Source organism: Scomber scombrus, chromosome 6 (assembly GCF_963691925.1).
Source record: "Scomber scombrus chromosome 6, fScoSco1.1, whole genome shotgun sequence".
Taxonomy (NCBI): domain Eukaryota; kingdom Metazoa; phylum Chordata; class Actinopteri; order Scombriformes; family Scombridae; genus Scomber; species Scomber scombrus.
In genome coordinates this window covers 24,501,778-24,512,914 of record NC_084975.1, presented here as the reverse complement: position 1 = coordinate 24,512,914, position 11,137 = coordinate 24,501,778, and the positions used below count along the sequence as shown (strand labels likewise).

Here is an 11,137-nt window from a genome sequence, read left to right as displayed (position 1 = left end):
ATGGGCAACTCCTCCAGGAAGGGTGAGGGAGAGGAAGAGGAGGAGAAGGATGGCGAGGAGGCCGAAATCACACAGAAGAAGAAGAAAGAGGAGGAGGAGGTCGAGGTTGAACTTCCACTCGGGGTTGAGGAGTTGTTCGAGAGCGGAGATCCCGTGCTGGACTTGAGCTACCGTAAATTTAAGCGGTTACCGTTGCGTGTTTGTGGGCTGTTGCATCTGGAGAAGCTGTACGTTTGTGGGAACAGCCTGCGCACTCTGCCGGACAGCATCACCCAGCTGCATGGCCTGCGGATACTGGCCCTCGACTTCAACAAGATGGAGCAGGTTCCTGTGTCCATCTGCCAGCTCACTAACCTCACTCGCCTCTACCTGGGCAGCAACCGGCTGATGAGCCTCCCGCCTGAGATCACCAACCTGCGGAGCCTGCGCTGCTTGTGGGTGGAGAGCAACTACTTCCTGAGATTCCCCCGTGTGCTGTATGACCTGCCCAACCTCAAGTCCCTCCAGATAGGGGACAACCGGCTTAAAACGCTGCCCCCTGACCTCTTCCGCATGGAGGCTATGAGGGGATTATGGCTCTATGGGAACCGTTTTCATACCTTCCCCAAAATCCTTCTGCGCATGGAAGGCCTGGAGATACTAGACCTGGACCGCAACAAAATATCAGTGTTCCCCAGCCTGAAGTGCCTCCATGCCCTCCGCCTGTTCTCCTACGACCACAACCCGGTCAAGGACCCTCCTAAAGTGGGCCCAGAGGTGCTCTTGGTCGGTGAGGGAGCTGCAGAGTTCATGGAGGAGCGTGAGGCCAAGAAGGTGAGAAAGAAGGCCGCAGAGAAAGAAGCAGAGGATTTGGCTCTGGCGGGAGAGGAACCCGTCATTCACGGCATCCTGAAGAACAGCAGCTCAAACCGAGCCACAAACGGAGCTGTGACGACTGTAGAGGATGCAGATGTTAGGGAGGAAGAGCCCCTGGCTAGGGAGGATGAGGAGGTGGATGGGGATTTACCAATCACAGGGTACGACGGCGCTGAGCTTGAATATGACGAGGACGGATTTGAATATGAGACTGAGGAGCTGATATGTGAGGGCGAGGGGTTTGATTATGAGGGCGAGGAGCTGGAGTATGATAGGGCGCAGATGGACTACGAGTATGAGGAGCTGCAGGACACGGGGAGACAGGATGAAGGGGCATGAAATACCCCTCATACATCCAGATGACCTGCAGCCAGGACAATCCACAGACATTTTTGAAAGAAGCTGACACAAGTTGAGAGTGTGACTTTTGATTTTTGTTGTTGTTTTTTTTAGCCGTGCTGCTAATTTATTATCTGTTGTTAACTGTGAAAATGAACGATGAGCTGGGCATTATTAAACTATAAACTGACAGCTCCTGTGACATCTCAATCAGCTGCAAATTGTCAAATCAGAGCAGGACTCAGGTGGAGTGTGTGTGTATATATATGTGTGTGTGAGTGTGTGTATGGCTGATTTACATTAGAGTACATTATGAGTGTACGCAGGAGACCAAGTCTTCCATTATTAAATATTAAATCAGCAGATGCAGTCAGTGTCAATCATTTATGGGGTAATATTTCTTCATCTGGAAAGCAGTGAAACCACCAGCTTCTGTTTACTTAAGTGTAGTATTTCCACACATCATGGCCAGTGTCTGTTTTACGTGCTTGCCAGTGCACCCCGGCTCAGTCTATTGCTATTTTTATAAACCGAGACCGTGTAAATGTGTGTATTGGATTTTGATTTACAAAATATTTATGACATGCTAAACACAACCCCCCGTCTCTTGCCAGTGTTGTGTAAGCAATCCTGTGAATGTCAGTGCCAGGAAAGAGAGGGAGACATCAGGATTATTAGAGGGATGAATAGCTGGGGTGCCTCACCATAAAAGGCAAGTCCATAGGGAGGCTCCAAACATTAAGTGGATTGACACAAAAATCAAGCAGGAAGCAGGAGTAGAATACCTGAAGCCCCCCGCAGGTCAGAGACTCAAGTCCACTGTGATCTCTGTATACTCCTTTTTATCAGCGACTACGCCTTTTATACCTCTGTCTCTTAACGTTGAAGCAGGCCTGTCGCTTGTTCTCCTCTCATCTCGGCACTCATTATTCATGTGGGGGTTTATGTGTAATCCAATCCTCTTTCCCTTCATGTATCTTTTTTCTCACATCTCACTGAAAGAGTGAAATATTTATCCCAATGCTGAAATATTTATGGCCGTGCTAGTGTGGCGGCTTGTCTCAACTCTTGTGTTGGCAGAACAGACTCAAACACAAGCTGATTGCTCTTCATTAAACTTCAAACTTTTACTTGCAAGAATTCCCATTTTTACATTAGTGTGTTTGTGTTACATTTAGAGCTTCAACAAATGATTACTTTCAGTGTTTATTAATCTTCCAGTAAATTCCTTAAAATAAAGTGGTTGATCGTCTGTAAAACATCAAAAATAGTGAAAATTCTCATTATAATTTCCCATTCAAATCACCTGTTTTATGTGTCCAACAGTTCAAAAGCCAAAAACACAACACAGAAAACTAACAAAGAAACACCAAATCTTTATATTTGAGCATCTGGAAGCAATAATTAATTGTCATTTTAGCTTGAAGTAGATTATTAAATAGTGGTCATTGTGTGTATGACTGCAGCTAATGATTATTTTAATTGCTAATTAATCAGTTGACTACTTGATCATTTTGCCTATAAAATGTCCCAGCTTCCCAAAGATGATGATGTCTGAAAAAGTCTCATTTTTGTCCATTTTGACCAATTACTTCAGAATGAAAAGACACATGGTTTACTTCATAGATTACAAAGAAAAACAATAAATCTTCACACTGGAAAAGCTGAAAACCAGCAAATGTAGAAATAAAAATGGCTCAAAAGATCATGAATTATCAAAACAGTAGCTGATTAACTTTCTGCTGATTGAATTCTGATTGAATTAATTGAGTAAATGAGGTTTCAGCTCTAATTATGTCACTTCCTTTTTCATTTATTCAAAGAGTAAAACATTTCAGTGCTCACATCAGAAGGATGTATGCATACACAGCTAATTAAACATTACCTAACATCTATATTTGCTGACAACAAACTGTTCTTTGCAGACAAGCCGTGTGGTTTTGTGTGTCTCCTGATTTTGACGCAGCAGTCTTTTTTTGACGTGTCAGAAAAGTAAAACCACTGCAGTTTCTGAAAGTTGGCCCACAGTAGGTGTATTGTACAGAGCTGTATGACACATAATGTGACGCTGGTGGAAACAGGATCCTCCTCGGTCTGCGCTCTGCTCCTCGTTCCACAGCTGTGGGTGGCAAAACCGTCTGACACACCGCAGACCTCCATGGGAATCGGTGCCACATTCAGGCAAAGTATAATTATTTTTCTCATTAGTTTACACTCTCTCATTCTCTGTAGGTCAGTGACAGAGAGGCGGTCGAAGACGATGCATCATCTCCTTCACTCCCTCTTTGGCTTTCACACGACTCACTTCACACAAATGTCTGACTGGCAGCTTTTCAACTCAGACAAAAGGGACTCCACAAAGAGCTGAGAATTAGCCATTTTTGACAGCACTGTTGTAAAGGGAGCGATTAAGGCTTTTTAGAATTTTGATGTGATACTGCAACAGTTCTTCCTCTCAAAGTACTCCCTCTTTTTTTAAGGATGTAAAAGCCCACAATGATGTGCCAACAAGAAACACCACATTTTTTATTATGAGTTACCATGTGTGAAGGTCTAGCCTCTAAAGATGAACCTGTTAAATAAATAAAAAAAGGGTGTATGTGAGTCACAGGAAACATAAGCATGACAGGACTGTGTGTGTGTGATTGTGTAACATGTGTGTACCTGTCCATGTCCCGACGATTGTAGCCGTTACTCATTTTAGAGCTGATGATACCTGCGCCTGTGCGGCCAGATCTCAACTTTTCAAAATCAGTATGACGACAGAACCTGGAAAATAAAGTTGTTGTTATTTGTTTTAATTAATAGCTGTCAGATTAACATGTACTCTATAATATAGATGTACTTTATAATACTAATATTATCTGAAAGTACCAAATACACTTACATGCTCTTATAGTGGGTAGTGAAGTGTGAACAGTCAAAAGGTGCATTAGGGAAAGCTTGGTTGTTTGGAGCATTGAGAAGAGACCCAGAGGGCTCCTGAAAACACAACAGACTCAAAACTCAACCATCCCGATATATTAGCAGCTTCACACACACAGAAATATGACCTATTAGTGGAGAAAATATAAATAGTTACTTAACCTTTTTCCCAATCATAATCTCAGTTGGTGGGTTAACTTTAGTCTGGTATGATGGCAGAAGGGAGGTCTGGAATAAGAGGAGAGGGATGTCAGTGTTGTGAGATCAGTTCAGTCTGCTACAGCTGGTGGGGAGGGCGTCTGTACTCACTGGGCAGGCCAAAGGAGCTAAGGTTCCTCGAGTGAATCCTGTTTCTCGTGAAGAACGGCTGCGCAGGCTGGGCGTCGCCTCAGTGCCCTCAAACAAAAACAAAAAAAACACAGAGAGACCTCACAGATGGTACAAAACAAAACACAAAAACATTGTCTCCGTTTTCAACATGAAGGACAGTTAAGGGTGAATATATATTGTGGGTCAACCTGCAGAAATAACGGTGGCAAAAAGTCTTTCTTCGTCATTGAGTTGAGTGTCTGGCGAGGTTCAACCTGAACTCCAGCAAGAGACAAAAAAATACTGATAAGATCTCAGTAACTCAATAAACCTCCAGACAGTGAGGTTATGGTGTATGTCTGATTCTTTAACAAGAGCGACAGTCAATAAACTTTAAAGACCGTGCAGCTTTTTTTCTCCTGAAATGTGTTCAGCTGAAGGTCTGTTCCCTCAGTGAAACCAGTTTCTCCCTTGGGGCCCACAGTCACGTAGTTTTCGGGAGCTACACGAAATTTAACAGTGTGAATGCACCATTTAAACAACTTTAAGAAGACAATAAAGATGTTTTTGTTTTTCCTGTTTCATCTATTCCTGTTTGTCACATTTTAAAAACTTTATAAACTTGTTTTTTTGAGTTTCAGATTTTCAGTTACCTGTTGATGTGAGACGATATGGCACAAACAATCTTTGGTATTCTGTCTGAAGAGACAAATTCATAAAGTTGATAATTCATAATCTGTGATGTGTGTGACATTTTTCAAACAATCTTCCAGATGTTGTTCTTAATAGGTTGTCATTAGACCTTCTGCTCCACAGTCTCTGTTTTCGGGTGATTCCTCAGCTGATAGAAGCCGCTCTCTCTGGGATTGTTAACGACATTCGGAAAAGACCTCAAACTACTGGACCGGATGGGAGGCTGGTAATGCCGCTTGGTTTGAGTCATGAAGCTGTCAGATAACAGGAGTCTGTAGACAAAAACAACACATTTTAGGTCATGGTAACACTTGAAACAGTTAAGAAAGTTTATTTAGAAACATTTAAACTGTGAAAAACTCAAATGACAAAAAACATTCCTACTTGCCTCAATCTAGCATCATGCAGATTAGTTTTGTTTTTTATTGCCCGGTTAATGAGATATTCTGCTTTCAGTTCAAATAAATTGGATCTGAACAGAGTTTCGTGTCATTTGCTCACAGAACTGAAATGTTTCATTTATTGTAGGCAATATTTTTGTAGTAGAAATTAAATTATTTGATGCAACACGTCCCACAAGTGAAACCGTGTTCACCAGACTGATATTTTAAAGGCCGAGCACACACACACACAAACAGGTGTTATCATTCATGCTGGCTGATTAGACCTCAGCTCAGGTTACAGGTAAGACACGTTTATGTCTTTTTTAGAGTAATTGTAATCACGAGTCTCCAACTTGTTTGGCAGTAAATAATGTGTAAGGACCTGAAAACCAAACAAATATGGAGGCCTCACATCAACTAAAGACCATCATTCAGTGTAATTAAATATAACAGGCTACATTTAATAGATATATGCTCGGTATTTTAAATCTCACACAACTATTTCTATAATCATACAGCTGTCTTGATGATGTGTTTGGTCACCAGTTGTAAAAAATAAAATAGGAATCTCTCTCATCGCTAACATTCATCCTATATGACATGAAGTTGGCATACGATACGCTGGGAATTACGTGAGAAGCTAAACACACCGGTGAGCAGATGAAACATAGTTAACAGAAGAAGAGAGGGACATGTCAATCAAACACAGTCTGCACAGGCTCATACAGTCATGATAAGAGGTGTAATCAGCCAAAATAAGTGAAATCACCACAAGCCTAAATCCACACAAGGGAATTTAGTCATTTTTGCTGATTACACCTCATCACAGGACTGCGCAGGAGGGTATAAGCTGTGTTTGATTGACACTTCCTTCTCTCTCCTGTTAGCTTTGATGCACATAAGGGTGGGACACGTTACACCTGTATCATCGTTTTTTGAGGAATTTAAACAACATTGTAGGAATAATGGGTAAAGCAGGTGTTGCTAATAGCATTATAGCTCTGTTCTTTTTAAGTATCCCAGTGTGAATTTGAGCCAGTATGCACTATAATAGGACCCTGAAATTAAAGCTAAATGGAATTAAAGTATCATTAAATTAATCATTTTCACCTGTGATTTTGCAGCTGTGACATGTCAAAGTGTCTTCTGTGAAAAAGAGTCTTATTAGCACAAATCTCATCTGCAAAGCCAAACCAACAATGAACTGATTCTACTTATAAGTATTGTGTCTGTATCCAAAGCCTGATATATCTTATTCCTCTGTGCTGTAGACTTCCATTATTGCTCAAATATCTATTAAACGTCAGTGAGTCACTCTGATATATTGCGACATATTACTTCACCACTAGACTATTGTAATGTTTGTTTGTTTATAAACGGCTCCGAAGATTAATAACAGTGATTGCATTTTCAGTCTCAGTACAGCTGAGGGTGGCTCATTGAAATGTTTTTAATATTTTTTGGACAACATTGAAGGCCTACAGCACAGAGGAATACAATACATCAGGGTTTAGATACAAACACAATACTTATAAGTAGATCAGTTTATTGTTGGTTTGGCTCTGCACATGAGATTTGTTGACAATAAAGATAAATAGAGAAAATCAGCAGCCTTATCCTTTAATTACCAGCATGGATCCACCCACTGTCAGCCTGAGCAGAGGTCTAATTAGCCAGCATGACTGAAAACACCTGTGTGGGTGTGAAGGGCCTTTAAAAACTTTGCAAGAAAATATGTTTTGCTCGTGTTTTTTGTGATTTGACTGAAATGATCTTTCAAAGCAAAGGAGTAGAAATCATTTAAGCTGAAGCCTGAGCAGCATCAGCCCTGAAACTCACCCAAACCGAGGGTTGTCAATGTGGTCCAAACTGGGCCTGTAAAATATAGCTGGCCGTTGGTTTGATGTGAAACCAGTGACGCTGGGACGTCCGAGGTGAGCAGTGAAGTTCACCTTGCCGGCGTCAGGGACAGTTGCACCTGTACAAATATCGGCCTTTACAGTTCAAATCTGAACCCTGATAGGTGTGATCAGAGCTGTTTCTGTCTATGCTTTCATGTGAATGTTTCCTGCTCATGATGCACTCTCACCATAAGAAGCTCTGTAAGAAGTATTGTAGAATTTGTTGCTGGTCAGTCGTCCCCTGTCGTCTGCTGCTGCAGCAGTCGGCATGACTATCCTCTCCTGCTCAGCCATCTGTGACTGCTGTAATGGAAACCGTCACTGACAACAGTGATGGATGGCAAACTCCTCAGGGCATGTGGGCAGAGCTGTAACCACAAATAAAAGCAACAAACAAGAAGTAACTCTTGCTTTATGTTTGACAGTATCCAACCAAACTTCAAGCTCTCTGAAAGAGTGATTACAGTCTATACAAAATAGCAATTAGCATTCTCTTTATCAAATGCTGCTTCAGTGAAGAGAAAAGTCATCTTACAGAGCAGATATTTTCATTAACCCTGGATATAAATTACCAGAGAAAATAGTCTGTCAGAGGAGAGAAAAGCTTCACTTACTCTTTAGTTGGTTCACCTGTCTGACTTGCAGGTGGTTTTGTAGGCAAACAAGTCTCTGTTGCTAGGAGATTGGGAACAGGGGCAGAACATTAGAGCTGACGAATGACTCCAGAATGAAAGACTGCCTGATCTCAATTAACACCACATAATGTTTCTATTGTGTATCAGACCTGTGCTTTACTGTATCTCTTCAGTCCTTTGTATGTAATTTGATTATTACAGAAAAAGATATCCTTTCGTGTTGTTATGTAAGATTGCAAGAGGGAATATGATAAGATTCCCATTTCTTGCCTGTAGTTTACATTAATCCTGTTTTGCACTTTGTTAGGACATCAGACTTTGTGTTGTTACAGCAGAGAAAACAGTAACAGCAATTAAAACATGTAAACTAGACCTCGAGGTTCCCTGTTGCACGGTCAAACACACACTTTCTCAACAACTCACTTGTACTTCATCTTCAATAATATATTACTACTACTGTGGGCAGTAGCAGAAGTAGTCATATCATATTAACCCTCACATACTGTTCATATTCTTCACAGTATCCTCTCATAATTAGTCTCTTTACCAAATGTCTGAACCTCAAATCTATTTTTATTCATTCATACCTCATCAGTCATTAATAAATGTGTGATAAATCATCAATGAAGCTTTCAGAAAGCAGAGTTTATTTGTTTATGGAGAGAAAGCATTCACAATCACTTCATATTATGGTTCTATATTACTTAAAGCAGGAAAATATACTAACTAACATACGATATATGATAATAATGAACATCTTTTAAATGTTTTAAATACATGTGGGTCACATTTAACCTGGGACACCATCTATGTTAAAAATGTGGATCAGCTACAGAAAAATGTACATCAAAATAAAATAAAATAAAAATGTAAATACCTGATATTTGATTTTTGTGCATCCTTGGTCAATTTATGAAAAGTCATACCATTTCAAGCTAGAGGAAAAGAGTTTATGGTGTTTGTATTCCTCTCAAATGTAAACATGAGTCAAATTTGACCTGAACAGTATGTCAGAGTTAAATATTATGTTATATTGCAATAATTACAATTATTACTTATTATAGGTTATATTATATTATAGGGTTTTTTTGTAATATTGCATTATTTTGGTGTGTGTGTATATTGCATACAATATATTGCACATATATTAAATATAACACAATATATCTTCATTCACCTACATACGTTGTTTTTTTAAATTATTTATTATAACATGTACAGTGCACACAGTAGAACAAGGTCACAACAAGGTATTCTATGTAAATATCTCATTTTACTGAACTGTCTGTAACTAATTTAATCATTTAATTTAAATTGTTTCTTATGTTTTTTTCTTCTCTCTTAGCTCGTCTCTGGTGAATTTGATAAAGTGTCATCTTACATTATTTTTTTTTAGCTGCACAGTTCTCACAGCAGACGTCCTCAACAGATTGGACTGCTTCTTTGTGCTTCCACTGGATGGCAGTGTGACGCCACAGTGGCCCAGACTTCAGACTAGCCCAGAAAAGATTTAAGGTTATGTAAAAATGATGGATGGCTTGAAATTTGCATGACATCTTGATACAAATGTCCATCTGAGACAGGGAGTTATCACCCACCTCTCTTAATAGGAGAGAATGTCCTTACACCATCTTTACATCTGCACACTTGCTAACTGAGCAACACATTTTACTCCTGAGGATATTCACCTTCTGGTGTATTTGGGACAGTCTGAGTTGGACATCAGGAGTCAGTTTTCCAGACACAAACACAGACAAACTGTCCTACTAATTAGTCCCCCAAGAGGACTTATTAGAGAGAGTAAAACAGTGAGATCTTCATACATCAGAGATCTCACATGCTTTTCAAACACACAGCTTGAACACTCCAAACAGTGTGATGTTCTCTACTGTTTCCTTATGCGATGGGTTTCTAAATTACTGTATAAAATGACTCCTCAGTAAGAAAATCCAACTGTGTTTTTTCCATGACAACCTGCTCACTCTTTGGATCACTGAATCTGACAATCTGGCATAATAGTCACATCATTTCCACACCTTTCCTTTAATTCTCACTTCCTAATCATTCTCTCTTTTCGTTTCATTTCCTTGGGCTCACACTGCAAGCTTCACCTCTGTCACATCACTTTTTGCCTTTCTTCCCTCCATCTGTCCAACGCTGGCAGTCAGCGGCGCCTATCTTTACCAAGCTGTTGCTTGTATTTGCAGTTCCACAGTCTTTCTTGCTTGACATGCTGTCGTGCCAAGCTGGGAACTGTTCATTATCTTCTCGGAAAAAAAACATAACTACAGGGGAACGCCTGCATCATTGAAACTGACAGTCTCATTTCCTGCTTCTTTTCCCCTAAACACAATGTGCACATTATTTGCATTTCTAATTATAAATTCACAGGAATCCATACAGCCTGAATAGACCATGTGCCTATTTTCATTCCAGTCCAAGATTACACCAGATGATTTCACTTATTAGAACAACTTGAGCCAGAGAGGAGGAACTGATCGGTGGAGGCACCTGCTCTACTCTGTTCGAAATGAAAACATGCAGACTCTCAGCTCTCCTCTGTACGGGATTGTTCATGCAACACAGCAATCTGTGTTTGTTCTGCATCTGCATAATTCACATTTAACAGGACTGTGCTGCAGGCAGTTACGATCCAACCTCTTGATCAAAGTGGCAGAAATACTGAGTATGAAGGAAAAAATCCTGCAACAGTTGCACTTGATATAGCACTTAGAATACATAGGGAGCTTAAAAGATGAAAAAAGGTGGGTGCAGTGCTTCTAAAAATAGACGGAGGTGATGCAAGCAAGGGTCTCCCGTCGAGTTGATGCGCTTGGCTTGCCTGCAGCCGTCTGTTGTAGTTCAGGGAGGGACAAAACCTCGGCCCCTGTCTGCAGGAGCTTGGCTGGCTCAGTGCTTGTCTGTGTCTCCTGCCCAACTCTCTGCTCCTGATAGTCTCCTGCTCTGGGAGGAAAATCTCGACGGTTTCTCTTTCGGTTCAGTAACCTGTTTCTATGTCTGCCATAGAATACCATGGAATTAATATTTAGGGAGACACAAAGAGACAGCTCAGGCGCTAAGACCCTTCATTGTGTGT

General features: G+C 40.7%; 2 protein-coding genes across 2 annotated transcripts; one reads left to right on the top strand and one right to left on the bottom strand.

Annotated features, from left to right (window-relative positions):
- Positions 1-1,194, top strand: LOC133982414 (leucine-rich repeat-containing protein 10B). The gene has a single exon (XM_062421462.1). The coding sequence runs from the start codon at positions 1-3 to the stop codon at positions 1,192-1,194; it is 1,194 nt and encodes a 397-aa protein (XP_062277446.1).
- A 2,553-nt stretch (positions 1,195-3,747) lies between these two features.
- saxo4 (stabilizer of axonemal microtubules 4) lies at positions 3,748-7,699 on the bottom strand. The gene is made up of 11 exons (XM_062421559.1): positions 7,594-7,699; positions 7,344-7,482; positions 5,231-5,393; positions 5,082-5,127; positions 4,830-4,930; positions 4,638-4,703; positions 4,429-4,515; positions 4,282-4,347; positions 4,082-4,176; positions 3,859-3,963; positions 3,748-3,766 (listed from the first exon to the last, which is right to left on the bottom strand). The coding sequence occupies exons 1-11, from the start codon at positions 7,697-7,699 to the stop codon at positions 3,748-3,750; spliced, it is 993 nt and encodes a 330-aa protein (XP_062277543.1).
- Between the last annotated feature and the right edge of the window lie 3,438 nt (positions 7,700-11,137).